At 50.2% G+C, this 18,130-nt stretch overlaps 1 protein-coding gene across 1 annotated transcript in view; it reads right to left on the reverse strand.

The window, feature by feature from the left end:
- Window positions 1–18,122, reverse strand: part of DGKQ (diacylglycerol kinase theta) — a 33,205-nt gene extending 15,083 nt beyond the window's left edge. The window contains exons 1-3 of the mRNA XM_007955776.1: window positions 17,762–18,122; window positions 578–996; window positions 217–381 (exon numbers count right to left, since the gene is read on the reverse strand). Of these exons, the coding sequence (XP_007953967.1) occupies window positions 217–381; window positions 578–996; window positions 17,762–18,122 (945 nt within the window). The remainder of the gene's footprint in view (window positions 1–216; window positions 382–577; window positions 997–17,761) is intronic.
- Window positions 18,123–18,130: the final 8 nt, after the last annotated feature.

Consider the following 18,130-nt stretch of genomic DNA (forward strand, 5'->3'; position numbering starts at 1 on the left):
GGGACTCTTGGGGCGGGGCTTGTCCAGGCCGGAGTCTCAGGGGGGTCTGAGGGCTCTGGGGGTGCGTGGGCCGGCTTGGCGTTTGGTGCCCGAGAGGTCCGATCTCGGGTGGACTATGCGTGGTCTGCCTGATCTCGGGTTCCCCGCCTGCGCTTCACCCGAGAGGGACCTGGAACCAGGTCCCAAAGTCCTGTCCCACCCACCCCACCCCGCAACCTCAAAGTCAGACGGTGGCGTTTGCACCTGCAGCGTCCAGACATGGCGGCTGCGCAGACTGATGCCTCCCTCTGGGGGGCGCCGCTCCAGCTCCCCTCTGCCCAGGAACCCTGGCGGGCGGACGGCCTTGCCCTCGACCTCCCAGGGGGCGCACCTGGCCCTGCCCTGGGGCCCCAGAGTGGGATCAGAGGAGGAGGGGAGGTACTCTGGGGTCCCCAGTGAGGGGTCATGCGGGGTGGACCCTGAGGGCCAAGGACGTGGGCCAAGGACCGGAATCAGACGGGATCAGAGGAGGAGGCGAGCGTGGGTACAGCTCTGGCTCTAAGGGTGAGCCACCTCCGCCCCCATAGCTAGCACCCACCCTTGTGCCCACCGGGCCCAGCCGGACGCGGGAGTCTGTGGATAGCACTGGGTGCCGGGCGGCTCGCTCCGCGCTCCCGGCCACGCCGACCCTGCGATGCGCACAGCACCGCGAGGCGCCGGGTGTCCGGCCCCCTCCTCGGAGCAGCCCTGTCCCCGGGAACGTGACCTTGCCATCCTCGCCTTCATCCGGGAGCTTATCTCCCCGGAGCCAGGCCGATGCTGGTTCGTTAAACCAAGACTCATCACCCCGCCGACACAGCAGAGGCGCCAGAGTCCCTCCCTCCCAGCGGCGGCCTCGTGTTCCCGCTGCCCCGGAGGCTGTGTCGTGACCCGCCTTCCAGGTTGTGCCAGGCCCGCCTTCCGCGGAAGTTCTCTGGGAATCCCGCGGCGCCCTGCCCTCCCGATGCCGCCCTGGCCCTGCAGAGGGTCCATGTAACACACCTGGCTTTGTGTTGTCCGCAGGTGACGCTGGTGATGTTGAGGGGCTGCATGATGGCCCAGGGGCACGCGTGGGGGGACCACAAGGAGGAAAGGAACTGGAGCCTTGGGGAGGCTGGGGGTGTCTGCTGAGAGAGGGATGGTGGTAGGTATGGGTCCTGGAAGGGAGGGAGGAGGACTTGCAGAGAGAGCTCAAGAGGGAAGGAGACAGGGCTGGGCTGGAGTAGGGGTGAGGTTCACGCAGAGTGGAGGGCGGGCCCATTTCCAGGTGAGAGAATGGCACCAGGGGCAGGGGCTGGAGTCCCAGAGAAGGCCCCTGAGAAGGTAGGAGGGGAGACTCTGCCCCCCCACCTCAGGAAAAGCGGTGCACTCTGACCCTTACCCCTAATCCTACTGCACGGGCCCTGAGGTAGAGCTGTGGGCAGTGCAGGACCCCTGCTGTCTGCAGCTGCCTCCCCAGGGCAACCACACAACAGCAAACTGAAAAATGAACAAGGAAGGAACTGGCATGAAGGGACTTGCTGTCCCTACATGTGATGAGGGGTGGAGGCCTGAATGCCCAGGGCACTGGTCATTGAAAGGGCAGCGGGAAGACCAGGGCAAAGGCCCCGTCAAGGAAAAGAAAAGGTACCTCTGCCCCAGACTCGTCTGAGGGACACACGACACCCAGGGAAGGGGCAGCACGGTGATGCTGTTATTAAGTGCCGTCCAGTTGGTTCCGGCTCATAGCGACCCCTATGTAGGACGGAACGCAATACTGCCCGGTCCTCGACCCCGTGTACCACAGAACAAAATGCAGCCCGGTCCCGCGCCAGCCGCACGATCCTTGCTATACTTGAAGCCATGTTGAAGCCATCTCACTGAGGGTTTTTCCTTTTACCTCACCCACCGCTTTGCCCATACTTCCCCAGGGAATGGTTCCCAGCGTCCAGCCTCACAGCAACATGCAAGCCACCACCACAGTATGACAAGCTGATAGGCGAGTGCTGGGACGGTGATGCTGGGCCAGCCAAATCGTTAGTTCGCTGATGGTCCCTCTGTGTCCCTTACCTCAGCCTGCCTTCTTCCTGTCTTCCAGCACCCTCAGAGCCAGATGGCTTCAGGATCCTAGGCTCCCCACCCCCCGCCTGTCTCCTAATCTCCTCAGAAACCCCCATTCTGACTTTGGCCCCCATAGCCCCCCTGACCCCACCCAGGGGCCAGGTTACAGAGGAGGGCTAGGTGCTAGAGCCAGCAGGAACCAGAGCTGGCCTTGAGTAGCCTCTTCCTGGAAACTATGACTCATCCATGGTGCCAGTGAGGGGGCAAAGCCTTCCACGGCTCACCCCGCCCTGTAGTCCACAACACAGGGCTTCTCAGGAAAACGATACCTAAGGACGGACCTTTCTCTACTTGAGAGAAAGTGGGGCGCACGGGAGACATCTTTTTTTTTTTTTAATTTTTATTGTGATTTGGGTGAAAGGTTACAGAGCAAATTCACTTTCCATACAGCAGCTCACATACACTGTGTCTCATGACATTGATTACAATTTCCCACAATGCAACAGCTCCCCTCCCACTTCCTCTCCATAGTTACCTCTTCCCTGTGTTCATCCCTCCATGCATTCCTGCCCCCTGAGCTGTCTCCCTGTGCACACACAGCCCTTCTATCTCCCATGATTGATCTCTCTAAGGAGTGTATCTATCTAATGTAAATGTTCAGCTCACATGCCTGTCTTTTGTTTGGCTGGAAGCCACAGGATTGGGTTCAATTCCAGATCTGAAGGGCAGCTAGGGGCCGTAGTCTCAGTGGTTCCACCAGGCTCTATCAGACCAGCAAACCTGGTCCCCCACCACCACTGTTTTTTTTGTTTGTTTATTTGTTTGTTTGTTTTTTATAATTTTGAGTTTTGTTCCACATTGTTTTCCCACTCTATCCAGGATCTCCTACATAGGTCCCCAGGGGAGACATCTTTCAAAAAGGAAACCCACTCTTGACCATGGCAGTCAGAATTTCAGCTGTGCCTCCTGATCTGACATATTAGTTAAAACAACAAGCAAAGAACACTTCACTCACAGGCTCTCAGGGGCTTTGCAGAACACCTCCCAACACAGGGAGCAGATCTCTGCCAGAACACAGAGCCCAGCCAGATCTAGACTCTCAGCCTCTCACCGTGTCTGGCCTGCGTGATGTCCTCCTTTGTGCAGGCCATCAAGGGCCATTTGTTCTGTGGGTCTGTCTCTTCCTGAGATTTCCAGTTACCCCCTTGCTTGACAATTAACTTGTAAAACTGGAGTCGAGAGCTGTGATGGTTAATTTTATGTCATGTTGGCTACACTATGACTCCCAGAGGTTTGACCAAGCACTAGACTAGTTGCTGTTCTGTGATATGATAGGATGTCATGTCCTCACTTTCCGTGATGGGATCACTCACTCAGCTGAAAGGGAGGTTTCCCTTAGGGGTGTGCTCTGCTTCCAGGTTAGGGAGACTCCCTCTCCTCCTGCTTCCTCTCCCTCTTTCCTCTGCACTTTCCCCATCACCTGACCAAAGGAGTCTCGGAACACAAGCCTACAGAAGTCCCCGGCCTGCTGCCTCACCTGCAGTTGGAACTTGCCAGCCCGCAAAATTGCGTGAGCCCGTCTCCGGAAGTAAACCTCTCTTTCTGGATATATATAAACCCGTTGCCATCGAGTCAATCCCAACTCATAGCAACCCTAGAGGACAGAGTAGAACTGCCTCATAGAATTTCCAAGGCTGCAAATCTCTACAGACGCAGACTGCCACAGTTCACTCGATGGAACAGCTGGTGGGTTTGAACTGCTGACTTCTGGGTTAGCAGGCAAGCACATACCCACTGTGCCACCAGGGCTCCTTAAATAGACACACACACCCACACACACAAACACACGTATATATATGAGTCAGAACTGACAAGACTGCACCTACCATCAACAACGTGCCCCCCACTGGTTCTTCTCCAGAGAACCCTAGGACAAGGATGCATAAGGGACCTGCACAGGGCATGAGTGAGCAGATCCATGAGCTAGCTCAGTAGCAATTCCCTGAGTAAGTCTCAGAACTCGCCTTGCTCCCTCCCAACCGCACCCCTCCCTACACCCCAAGGAAACCACCGTGACATCACTGACTGCACTCGCCCACGTTGAATGGCACAAAACTGGAACCACAGCGCAGGATTATTTGGGGCCTGGATTCTTGTACTCAACCCATTGTTGGTGAGCTGCGTGCACTTTGCCGTCCCCAGGTGTTGGTAACTGCTGGTGTACGCTGTTCCACTGTAGGTGTACGCGGCGACATGTTCATTCTCCTGTGGATGGGCTCGGGGTGGTGGCCAGATTGGGGCTATTACAAAGCAAGTGTCCAAGTGCATTCTCGTCCACGCCTTTGGATACCAGGTACACACCTATCTCCCAGAGTAAAACTGCTGGCTTGTGGGATAGGCTGTGTTCGCTGTTGGAAGATAATCCCAGAGCTTTCCAAAAATCTATACAAAAATACAAATTTCGGCTTCCACTGGAAATGTAGGAGACTTCCTTCCACTTAGCATTTTGCCAGTTCTCACCACAAGCAGGTTCTCATTGTGGCCCTTGCAGCGTCGGGAATGCAGAAGTATCTCAGACCAAACTCAGAAAACAAACCAGATGCTCTTGACTCAAGTCTAACGCATGGTGATCCCAGGTGTGTGTCACAGTAGAACTGAGGGCTCTAGGGTTTTCAGTGGCTGAGTTTTCTGGGTTCCTGGGCCTTTCTTCCAAGATGCCTCAGGGTGGCGCTGTAAGCCTTTTGGTCAGCAGCTGAGCATGCTAACCGTTTCATCACCCAGTGACTCCCAGGGCTATCTCAGTGTGGCCCTAACTGCCATTTTTCTGAGGGTGAGTGAGGCTAAGCACTACAAGGTTGGGTTGTCTGCCATGTGGAATGCCTCTGGTGAGGCCCTATTGGAAGGTTTGGCCATTTTTCTGTGGAGTTTTCCTTGCTCATTGATTTGTTGGAGTTCTTTACGTATTCCAGAAGGGAGCCCTTCCTTGGTCAGTTATACCAATTATGTACCATACATATATACCTTGCTGCACGTCAGGGATGTTCTTGTCAGCCTATCAGTGGTGGCTATCATGGATTGAATCATGTTCCCGCAAAATATGCATTGACTTCCCAGTCCTGGTACCTAAGGATGTGACCCTGTGTGAAAACAGGGAGTTTTCTTTTGTTATGTTAATTGGGTCACACCGATGTTGAGTGGACCTTAAATCTAATCACTTCTGAGTTACGAAAAGATGAGAATAGACACAGAGACACATGTGGGGAAAGACAGACACCATGTGACCATTATCTAAAGCCAAGGACTAAGGCACCAAGGGACCCCCAGGGCTAGGGACAAGGGAGGGATCAACCGCGAGACCCTGATTTGGACTTGTAGCCTCCAAAACTGTGAGAAAATAAGTTTCTAGTCTTGAAAGACATCCACATGCAGTATTGTCTTACAGCAGTGCTAGGTAACTAAGAAGGTCTCCAGGCAGCACAGGCGGTTTCTGATCAGCTGCTAACCTAAAGGCCGGTGGTTCAAACCCACCCAGTGGTACCTCTGAAGGAAAGGAACGGTGATATCTGTTTCCATTAACATTTCAGCCAAGGTCTGACTTGAGCATGGTTCTCTTTTAAGACCTAAAATTAAAACCCCCAAACAAACCCACTGCCATCCAGTTCATTCCTGCTCATAGAGACCCTAGAGGACAGAGTAGAACTGCCCCATAGGGTAGTCAAGGCTGCAACTTTTTTTCTTTTTTTAATTGTGATTTGGGTGAAAGTTTATGGAGCAATTTCATTTTCCATATGGCAGTTCACACACATTTTGTCTCATGACATTGACTGCAATTTCCCACAATGTAATAGCTCTCCTCCCACTTCCTCCCCATAGTTCCCTCTTCCCTGTGTCCATCCCTCCATGCACTCCTGCCCCCTGAGCTGTCTACCTGTGCATAAGCAGCCCTTCTTTCTCCCATGCTTGTTTTCTCCAAGGAGTGTATCTGCCTGATGTAAATGTTCAGCCCATAGGCCTGTCTTTTATTTGGCTGGAAGCCACAGGAGTGGGTTCAGTTCCAGACCTGAAGGGCAGCCAGGGACCATAGTCTCAGGGGTTTTACCAGGCTCTTATCAGACCAGCAAACCTGGCCTTTTTTTTCTTTTCTTTTCTTTATGATTTTGAGTTTTGTTCCACATTGTTTCACACAGATCCCCCTCCAAGTGATTGACAGTGGTAGCGGGGCACCATCTAGTTCTTCTGGTCTCATGGTCATATTGGCTGAGGAGCACATGGTCTACCAGTCCTTTGGACTAATTATTTCTGTGTGTCTTTGGTTTTCTTCATTCTTCTTTGCTCTGGATGAGGAGAGAGCCATCGTTGCATCTAGATGGCTGCTTGCAAGCTTTTAAGATCCCAGTCGCTACTCGCCAAAGTAGGAAGTAGAACAATGATTTTGTGTAGTATGTTACGCCAGTGGAAGTCTGCAACTCTTTATGGGAGCAGACGGCCTCATCTTCCTCTCATGGAGGCCCTGGTGGGTTCAAACTGCCAGCCTTCAGGTTAGCAGCCAAGGGCTTAACCACTACACCACCAGGGCTCCGTGAACAACAACAACAACAGAGAAATAAAAGAAATTTTTAAAAATTTGAAGACGTTAAAATAAAAGATGTCAGTCGAGAAAACCTAGGGAGCCGTTCTGCTGTGTATCACGTGGGGTCGCCACGTGTCAGAGTGAACTTGCTGGCAACACATGAAGGCACAGAACATGGCGACTGGACTTCAGGTGAGCAGGTCACTCATCCACCAGAGCAGTCCTTTCCTCTGTGGCGGCTGTCTGTGTCCTGTTTCAGCACCCGCTTCCCCTGAGGTGACAGAGAGGCTCCCACACTCTCTGCTGGAAAAGGACAATTCTTCTTGGACGTTGAGATCCCTGAGCCAGCTGGACGGATTTGGGGCTGTGGGTGGGGTGGGGTGGGGTTCACATGCTTCACTCAGCTGCTGAATGGGCCCAGGACAAGGACTGCAGGGACTACGGGTCCCCATTGCTCTGAGGGGCTTCCTCTGTCGTGAGGCTGGGAATGCAGTATGCAGCATGCTGGAACCAGTCCAGGTTTGGGGCAGCCCGAAGCTCATGGAGCTCTCTTAAGCGGGGGAAAATAGCAAACTTTATTATTTTAAACTTAGATGCAAATATGAATATTTATACAGAGAAAGCAAAGAAATTGGAACAGAGTCTACATTTTTTAAAAAAATTGACTGAAAGCACAAACATCACAAAATCCAGAAAAGAAGACAATTTGCCTCCCTCCCAGCCTGCTACACCACTGTGACGCAGGCCCTGGGTGGCACCAATGTGAGCCCTAGAGTCACAGCGGAAAGGTTAGCTGTGTGAAGCCACATAAGGGCGCCTTGGGAGAGAGACTCGTGATTGCCTCCTGAAAGGTCACAGCCTTGAAATCCTATGAAGTGGCTCCACTCCACTCACATGGGGTCACCACACATCAGAACCGACTCAGCGGCCACTAACAACTCACAACACCACACCTCCAGGGCCCTCTTTTCATCTACATGTTTGCCTCTTCCTATCACGACAATTTCGTGACATCATTTTCCCGGGAGAAACAAGAAAGATATTTTTCAGGCTTCCGTCTGGAATAGCTGATTTAAAAAATGACTGCTATTCTACAAAAGTTTCTGTGTGACACCTCATTATTGAGTTGAGTATAAATGTTTAAGGCTATTGTCAAATTCGGAGACATGCCTGTCAAATTTCCTTCATCTACATGCTGGAAGATGTCAGCACATTTCAGATTCATGACATGACTAACCTAAAGTACCCCTGACGTGATGACATTTGTTACAACATCATGTCCTGGTGACAGGGACTGTTAGAATCTTGTGTTGTCTTGTCGATGTCATTGTTTCCTGTTCACTCAGCAACATGTTTAATCCTTTTCCAAGAACTCATGTAATTCAGGCCTCGTGAATTGCCATTGGTCTCCCTGAAAGCTGCTTTCTGCACCAGGATGTCTGGCCTTCACTTCACTGTGTAAGGAAGTGACGAGGAACAATACAGGGAACCTCGGCTATACCCCTGCTGAACGTGTCCACAACTCCACTTCCCCTTGGCCAGATCCCAGAAATGACCACTGCCTCTCCACTGCCACCCGGGCGGGGAGGAGAGTGTGACAGGGGGAAGGCCAAGATAATGTGGGAACCATCGTAGGTGCAGTATCTCAGTGCAACGTTTGTCATAGAACCGTATGACCATGTGAGCCCATTGCTAGGCCCTCTGGTGGCATAGTGGATAAGGCATTTGGCCGCTAACCAGAAGGTCAGCGGTTCAAACCCACCAGCCACTCCATGGAAGGAAGATGGGCAATCTACTTCTGTAAAGATTTATAGCCTCAGAAACCCAATGGGGGTCTCTATGAAACAGAATCTACTGGACGGCAGTGAGGGTTTTCTTTTTGTTATTGTTGTTTCTGAAGCCTTGGAAGGGGCTCCATTAGCTTCTTGTGAACCCATCCCTTTGTGTGGACCTGCTGCGTCCCATGGTCCCTTTGTTCATTTCTGTCCAACGCCAGGCTGCCTTCAGGTCGTTGGCACCATAGCTGTGGTCTAAGGCTGTTCTCTGTGTTCAAGGTGTCCACACTCCCTCTGGGAGACTCCGCGAGAGAATCCGTTTCCTTGCCTCTTCCAGCTTCTTGAGTTACACTGGGAGCCTGGTGGCGCAGTGGTCGAAGCTCTTGAGGGCTAACGGAAAGGTTGGCAGTTTGAAGACATCAGCCGCTTCACAGGAGAAACTTGTGGCAGTCTGCTTCAGTAAAGATCACAGCCTGGGAAATGCCTTGGGGCACTTGCCCTCTGTGCTGTAGTTGGAATCAACTCCACGGCAACAGGTTTGGTTGTTTTTCTACACAGCTACACTACTTGCATTCCCGCGCTCATGGCTGCTTCCTCCATCTTCAAAGCCAACAGCGGAGCACCCCCAGACCTCCCTTTCAATCTTCTGAGTTCATCACACAGCCTTGTTCTCCTGGGTCAAGTGTCCCTCTGAGAGAGACATTCATTACGTTCAGCACCTACAGAAAACCCAGGGTAAGCGCCCTATCACAAGATGCTTAACTCAGTCCTATCTGCAGAATCCCTTCACCACAGAGGGTAGCACTCATGGGATTGGGGATTAGGACAATAGGTATCTTTGGGGGCTGTTACTCCCTATTGCACTGGCTAACTCAATTATAACTGCTCTTTTCACCACACTTAATTCAGTCTGTACGCTGAGCAAGTAATCCGAGAAGCTGGACTATATGAAGAAGAGCAAGGCATCAGAATTGGAGGAAGACTTATTAACAACCTGCGATTTGCAGACGACATATCCTTGCTTGCTGAAAGTGAAGATGACTTAAAACACATACTGATGAAGATCAAAGACTACAGTTTGCAGTATGGATTACACCTAAACATAAAGAAAATGAAAATCTTCACAACTGGACCAATAAGCAACATCATGAGAAATGGAGAAAATACTGAAGCTGTCAACTTGGATCCACAATCAATGCCCATGCAAGCAGAAGTCAGGAGATCAAATAACATAGTGCACTGGAAAGATCTGCTCAAAAGACCTCTTTAAAGTGTTAAAAGGCAAAGACATCACTTTGAGGACTAAGATGCACCTGCCCAAAGCCAGGGTCTTTTCAGTCATATGCAAGTGAAAGCCAGACCATGAATGAGGAAGAGCTAAGAAGAGCTAGAATCACTCTGCTGTGCATAGGGTCCTGTGAGTCGGAGGCGACTCGCTGGCACCTAACAACAAGAGTTGATGCCTTTGAATGATGGTGTTGGCGAAGAACATTGAACATCCCATGGACTTCCAGAAGAATGAACAAAGGTTGTCATGGAAGAAGTACAGCCAGAATGCTCCTGTTCTGGTTCCCTAGTGATGCTCTGATACGAATGTACCACAGATGGGATGGCTTAAACAAACAGGAGTTTATTCTTACAATTTGGAGGCTTTAAGTCCAAGTTCAAAGTGCCAGGCTCTAGGGACTGGGTGAAAGCCCCTCGACCTTGGGCTTCAGCTCTGCCTCCTGCTTCTGGCCCACTGGAACTAGAGGCGTTTCTTCACTCAGACAGCTGCTGGCTGCTGAGGCTGACAAACTCAAGGTTGACAAGTAAAAAGGCACAGTCTCGATGTTACCAAACCACATGGCAGGTCAGTAATTCAAATCCATGGGAAGTCCCAAGGTCGTCAGGGCATGGCAGGCTGCTGAGCAATGACATGGCTACACACAGGGTCCTAGAGTGCCATAAGCTAGAGACCATCCCCAAAACTGCTTCTTATATACGGGAAGCAGACCACATACCCAAAGCAGCGACTCAGCTGCTTGTGGTAGATCCCAAATGGAGTTGATTGCCAGTCTCATCCTGGGGAATAACTACCACCAGCTGCCCAGCCACTCAACCAGACCCAGCCAAGTTGACACACAAATATAACCACCACAGCTCCTTAAAAGCAAGAGTGGCCAGACTTCATAATTTGGACATACTGTCAGGAGGGACCAGTCTCTGGAGAAGGACATCATGAATAGTAAAGTAGAGGGTCAGTGAGAAATAAGAAGACCCTCAATGAGATGGTGTGACACAGTGGTTGCAACAATAGGTTCAAACTTAGCAGTGATTGGGAAGATGATGCAGGCCCAGGTAGTGTTTCTTTCTGTTCTACAAGGGTCACAATGAGTCAAAACTGACCCAACAGCACCTAGCAACAACAATTGCTATGCTATTATTATCAAGTATCTTAATTCTCCAAATATATTTTGGAGACATACATTATTACTATTGCTTACTGCAGTCGATAGTCAATAGACTTACACTCTTCATTTCCTCCAGCATCTCTGAGTTGTGGGAATCATTTCCCTGAACTGAGCTCATTTTCCTTCTGCTCAGAGAGCACTATTTAGTATTTCCTTAAGTGAAAGTCAATGACAACAACTTTTTTCAGATTTTTTTTTCTCTAGAATGTCTTTATCTGACCTTAAATGTTAAAATATATTTTTGCTGCTTTTGGAATTAGAGGTTACCAGTTATTTACTTTCAGGATGAATTTTTTTCCTGATTTGGGATCTGCTCCAGTACCATGCATTGAAGATTTCAAAAAATCTTCTTCCCTATAAAATCAACACCAATGGAAGTAGCAGTCAAGAAATCAGACATCTTGCACCGGGCAAATCTGCTGCAAAAGACCTCTTTCAAGTGAAAAGCAAAGAAGTATCTTTTTTTTTTTTTTTCCTTTTTTAAATTTTGATTTGGGTGAAGATTTACAGAGCAAATTCACTTTCCATACAGCAGTTCACATATACTTTGTCTCATGTCATTGACCACAGTTTACCACAATGCAACAGCTCCCCTCCCGCTTCCTCCCCATAGTACCACTTCCTAGTGTTCATCCCTCCATACTCTCCTGCCCCCTGAGCTATCTCCCTGTGCATAAGCTGCCCTTCTTTCTCCCATGATTGTGCTCTCCAAGGAGTGTGTCTACTTGAGGTAAATGTTTAACTCACATGCCTGGTACTTTGTTTGGCTGGAAACCACAAGTGTGGATTCAGTTCCGGACCTGAAGGGCAGCTAGGGGCCATAGTCTCAGTGGTTCCACCAGGCTCTATTGGACCAGCAAACCTGGTTCCAACCAGCAAAGAGGTCTCTTTGAAGACTAAGGTGAGTCTAACCCAAGCATGGTATTTCAATTGCCTCCTATGCATGTGAAAGCTGGGTGCTGAATAAGGAAGACCAAATGTCTTGGTTACCTGGTGCCGCTCTAACAGGAATATACCACAAATGGGATGGCTTAGAGAAATAGGAGTTTATTCACTTATAAATAAGAGGCTTTAAGTCTGAGTTCAAAGTGCCAGGCCCTGGGGGCTGGGTGAAAGCCCCTCAACCTTGGGCTTTAGCTCTGCCTTCTGCTCCCAGCCCACTGAATCTGAATGCTTTTCTTCACTCTGACAGCTGCTGGCTGCTGAGGCTGACAAGCCCAAGTTAACAAGTAAAAAGACATAGTTCCGATGTTACCAAACCATATCGCAGGTCGTTAAGGTCAGCAGAGTATGGCAGGCTGCTGAACAATGACATGATTTTGTGCAAGGTTCAAGTGTGCCATAAGCTAGAGACTGTTCCCCAAGGCTTCTCTTTATATACAGGAAGCAGACCACATCTCTAAGGCAGCTACTCAGCTACTCACAGTAGATTCCACCATGGAGTTGATTGCCAGTCTCATCATGGGGAATACTACTTCCAGCTGCCCAGCCACTCAACCAGGTTGACACACAGACTTAACTACCACACCAAAGAAGAGTTGATGCTTTTGAGTTGTGCTGTTGGTAAAGAATACTGAAAATTCCTATGAACTGCCAGAAGAACTAACAGATCTGTCCTGGAAGAAGTGCAGCCGGAATGCTCCTTAGGAACGAGAGTGACCAGACTTCGTCTCACCTACTTTGGTCATGTTGTCAGAAGGGACCATTCCCTGGAGAAGGATGTCATGGTTAGTGAAGTGGAGGGTCAGTGAAAAAGGGGAAGGCCCTCAACGAGATGGATTGACACAGTGGCTGCAATGATGGGCTCAAGTGTAGCACTGATTGTGAGGCTGGGGCAGGACCACACAGTATTTTGTTCTGTTGTATGTAGGGCTGCTATGACTCAGAGCCGACTCGATGGCACCTAACAACAACCATCAAGTAAAATCTATTTTCTTCTGGCAGGTGGCTAGGTTAGTGGGACAAGCTTAATTCACTGCAGCCTTGAGGTAGCTCAAGTCTGGACTTCAGGACCCAGAAGGAGAGTTTCTGGCTCACCTTTGCCATTCAGGTGTTGTTTCTTGGGGTCTTGTTGAAAGTCAGGTGTTTATCAGGTGTCTTAGTTTCCTAGGGCTGATGTCACAAAACACCGCAAAGGGCATGGCTTTAAAGAAGAGAAATCATCTCACCGTTCCAGAGGCTGGGAGTCCAAGTCAGCGTATTGACCATATTGATTTCTTCTGAGGCTCTGAAAAAGAAACTTCCGTGTTCTTCTCCTAGTTTCTGGTGGCTCCCAGAAATTACTGGCAATCCTTGGCTTACAGCTGAGTCTTCACATGGCACCTGCCTCCTGTGAGTCTCTACGTCTGCTCTTCTCTTTTACGTGAACCCCTTTGATGGGATTAGGACCCACTCGCCTCCAGTATGACCTCATTTTACCCTGACTGATAATATATCAAAGACTATTTCCAAACAGAGGAGCTCTGATGGTGCAATGGTTCAGCCCTCGGTTGCAAACCTCTGAAAGCTTAGAGGTTTGAACCCACCAGGCCCTCCATGGGCAAAAAGACCTAGCAATCTGCTCCTGTGTAAATATTCTAACCTAGAAAACCCTCTGGGGCAGTTCTAGTCTGCCCTATACGGTCACTGCAGGTCTGAGTCAACTCAACATCACACAACATTTCCAAACAAGGACATGTTCACAGACACCAGGATTAGGACGTGAACAGATCTTTTCGGGGAACACAAATCAATCCATAACATGGAGCCCCAGGCTCTGAACTCCAGTGTTTGTCTCGTGACCCATGCGAGTCTGCCAAGACCCTGCACAGCTACTCAGCCACTTCTTTCACAATTGGAAAGCCCCTCTGGGGATTTGCAGCCAGTTCCAAATATGCACTCTCTTGAATTAATTAGACTAAGAAACTCGATTGGAGGAGTCAACAGTGAGTTGGGTCTTTTTGGAGCCCCTTCTATGTTACCGCCCACGTCTCTTCACACCTGTCTTGGCTCTTTTCTGCATTCCGGGTGTTTTCCTCTGAAGTGTCTTCTAATTCCCTAATTCTGCCTCCAGAGGTGCCTAGTTTGCTGATTAACCTTTCAATAAATATATTTCATCCCGGAAGTGCATTGTGGGAGCTCCTCCTCTTCCTGACACTTGCACAGGGCTGTATCACAGGTCCCCTTCTTTTCTCCATTTATAAACCTTCCCTTATACTGACTCTGTTTTAATGATCCACAATTTAAAATCACACACACACACACACACACAAAGGAACTGATAACATTGGTTACCTCCAGTAAAGGGGTCTGATGCCGGTGGAGGATGGCACAGGGGCAGAGGCTTTTCACTGCACTTTGATTTTTTTAAGTTTTTTTTTTTTTTTCAAACGTTTGACTTTTGAACTATATGAAACTATAACCTATTTTACCTACCTATCTCTAACTTTCTAAATATAAAGAGCTCTGGTGGCATGATGGGTAAAGCATTGGGCTGCTAACCGAAAGGTCAGTGGTTTGAACCCATCAGCTGTTCCACAGGAAAAAGAGGAGGCAGTCTGCTTCTGTAAAGATTGACAGCCTTGGAAATCCTCTCAGGGCAGTTCTACTCTGTCCTATTGAATCGACTCAATGGCAGTATATTGACAGACAGGGAACTTTCAGAAATGCAAGCTGAATTCAGAAGAGGACGTGGAATGAGGAATATCACTGCTGATGTCAGATGGATCATGGCTGAAAGCAAAGAATAGCAGAAAGATGTTTACCTGTGTTTTATGGACTATGCAAAGGCATTTCTTTGACTGCATGGATCATAACAAATTATAGATAACATTGAGAAGAATGGAAATTCCAGAACACTTAATTGTACTCATGAGGAACCTGTAAATAGACCAGGAGGCTGTCATTCAAACAGAACAAGGGGATATTGCAGCCTTAAAATCAGGAAGGGAGTGCATCAGGGTTGTATCTTTTCTCCATACTTATTCACTCTGTATGCTGAGCAAATAATCCAAGAAGCTGGGCTATATGAAGAAGAATGTGGCATCCAAATTGGAGGAAGATTCATTAACAACCTGAGATATGCAGATGACATAACCTTGCTTGCCGTAAGTGAAGATGACTTGAAGCACTTATTGATGAAGATTAAAGACACCGGTCTTCAGTATGGATTACACTGCAGTATAAAGAAAGCAAAAATCCTCACAATGGGACAAATAAGCAGCATCATGATAAATAAAGAAAAGATTGAAGCTGTCAAAGATTTCATATTATTTGGATCTAGAATCAATACTAATGGAAGCAGCAGTTAAAAAATCAGTTGTCATATTGCACTGAGCAAATTCATTGCAAAAGACTTCTTTAAAGTGTTGAGAAGCAAAGATGTCACTTTGAAGACTAAGATGCACCTAACCCAAGCCATGGTATTTTTAATCACCTCTTATGCATGTGAGAACTGGACAATGAATAAGGAAGACGGAAGAATTGATGAATTTAAAGTATGGTGTTGGTGAAGAACACTGAAAGTCCCATGGACTGCCAGAAGAATGAACAAATCTGTCGTGGAAGAAGTGCAGCCAGAATGCTCCTGTGAGAATGACCGGACTTCATCTCACCTACTTTGGTGATGTTGTCAGAAGGGACCAGTCCCTGGAGAAGGATATGCTTGGTAAAGTAGAGGGTTAGCGAAAAAGCAGAAGACTCTCAGTGAGGTGGGTTGACACAGTGGCTGTAAGGACGGGCTTGAGCATAGCAAGGATTGTGAGGCTGGTGTGGGACTGGGCCGTGTTTCACTGTGTTGTACACAGGGCCGCTATGAGTCGGAGTGGACTTGACAGCAGCTAACGTATAGATAGAGATGTCAAGATATCAAGATCTAGCTATATCTCTGTGTCTTCTGTATCTAATCTCTCAGAGTGTTTATTTAAGCGTAGGACACACCCTTCACTGATGGGGCCTGGTGATCCTGAAGGTGGTGTGTCAGCTTGGCTGGGCTGTGGTTCTCAGTGGTGTAGCAGTTATGATGTAGCCATCTCCTTTGACGAGATCTGACATAATGTAATCACCTCCATGATGAGAGGTGCTGTGAACAGCCAATCAGCTGAAAGGGAGTTTCCTCAGGGGTGTGGCCTGCTTCCAGAACATCCTGGTGAAATTCTCTGGCTTTTCTTCTGGATCTTGATCCTGCATCTAGCTCATCACCTCTGGTTCCTGGATTTGAACAAGTGGCTTGCCATATTGCCTGCTGATCTCGGGACTGTTGCCTTCACAGTTCATGAGCCAACAATCAGACATCGTCCCTGTCGATCTTGGACTAGTCATCCCCTGAAGTCAGCCCCTGCAGCTCCAAGAGTTGGAAAACTCATGCTTGATGTTTGCCCTGCAGACTTGGGACTTGTCAACCTCTACAACAGTAGGAGCCACTTCCTTGAGTAGTGCCTAAGGCATTTGACTGCTAACCAGAAGGCTGGCGGTTCAAACCTGCCAGCCACTCCTCAGAAGGAAGATTGGGCAATCTACTTCTGTAGTGATACCACCTCAGACACCCAAGGAGGGGTTGCTATGAGTTGGATTCGACCTGGCAGCAGTGAGTTTGGTTTGCTTTGGTTATAAGATTCACTGGTTTTGCTTCTCAGAGAACCTAGCCTAAGATAAGCCTCATGAACATAAGGAAACCCTCCTCCCTAAAGGGACTACAGCCACAGGTATGGAGGTTAGGATTCCAATATACACTCTGGGGTCACTATTCAATCTTCAAGAACACATTAACCATTTGTACAACCCAGATCCATAGCTGCATGAAACATTGACACCTCTGACCTCACCTGCTCCTGACAGCTGGGCCAGGGCATCCAGTTAGGAACGGCCACTTGGTATCTCAAAGATACCTGGTTCCCACTAAGGAAAACGGCACCTTCCCTGGTCGCCTTTGAAGCCTCCCCGCCCCCACCATCCAATCCATCAGGAAGTCCTATCGCTTCACCTTCAAAATGTATTCCCAGTAGGACCGTCTCTTCCTGCCTTCCCACAATAAGGGGGTGGGGGGACACTCCTGGCTACCAGAAGATCCCCCCCCTCGAGGCTATTTCGGCATCCAGAGTGATGTATCTGATCTAGTAAGAAGACAAGAATGGCTTACACTCCCGTACCACTAAGGGGCCAAGTATCTTTCTAAGTGCTTTCCATGTGTTTAGTTATTCAGTCCTCAAAATAAACCTATAGGGCTGGTACCCTTCAGAAAAGGGAGGAACTCAAGGGAAGAGGCCGGATTCCAAGCGTGTTTTCTCCAGGTCTCGGGTCCCTGGAGCCCTGGCTTCCTCTAAGTCAGGAGACCCCCACCCACTTATCAGTACTGTCGTTTGCCAGAACCTCCCACCACCCCCGCTAAAGCCCTGACGGGTCCCAACCCACCTAGGTCCCATCCAGCTTGCGCCCACGCCCCAGCTCAGTCAGTGGAGGATCTGCCCAGGTCCGCCAAGTCAGGCCCTATAAGCCCCTTCTCCCCAGGAGCGGGTCCCCAGCCCACCTAGACCCCACCAGGCCTGCCCAGCCTCGCCCAGCCTGTTAAGGTCCTGCCTAGGTCCCACCCCCACTCTGACCCACCTAGGTCCCATCCAGTCCCCGCCCACACCCGCACTCCCCACCCATACCCGCGGTCCCCGCCCACGCCTCCAGTCCCTGCCCACATCCGCAGTCCCCGCCCACGCCTCCAGTCCCCGCCCACACCCAAAGTCCCCGCCCCCTCCCCCGATTGGCTTAAATCCCGCCCAGACCCCGCCTGGGCCTGCCCCATCCAGCTGAAGACCTGCTGCAGCCCCAACCAACCTAGGTCCCAGCCAGTCCCCGCCCACACCCGCAGTCCCCGCCCACGCCTTCAGTCCCCGCCCACACCCGCAGTCCCCGCCCACGCCTTCAGTCCCCGCCCACACCCGCAGTCCTCGCCCCCTCGCCCGGGTCCGCCTGAATCCCGCCCAGACCCCGCCTAGGACTGCTTGGTGCCTCCTGGTCTTGCTCAGATACGGGCCACGGTCCACCTAGGTCCATCCCAGGCCCGCCCATGTAACGGCGCTGTGGCTCCAGAGCCCCGGGTCCGCCCAGGTCCACCTGGGTCCTGCCCTGGCCCGCCCCGCCCAGGTCCACCCTAGTCCCGCCCAGGCCCCTGCCGGGCCGCGGGATCACGTGGGCGCGCGACCCGGAGGCAGAATCACGGGCGCGGTGTAGGCCCAGCAGCTCCCGGGGGCGCGGAGCCTCGGCCTGGCCAGACTGTCCCGCGCCCCCATCCCAGGCCATGCGCTCCA

This window comes from Orycteropus afer, unplaced genomic scaffold (genome assembly GCF_000298275.1).
Source record: "Orycteropus afer afer isolate SDZICR_OR568_19922 unplaced genomic scaffold, OryAfe1.0 scaffold00539, whole genome shotgun sequence".
NCBI classification, from domain to species: Eukaryota; Metazoa; Chordata; class Mammalia; order Tubulidentata; family Orycteropodidae; genus Orycteropus; species Orycteropus afer.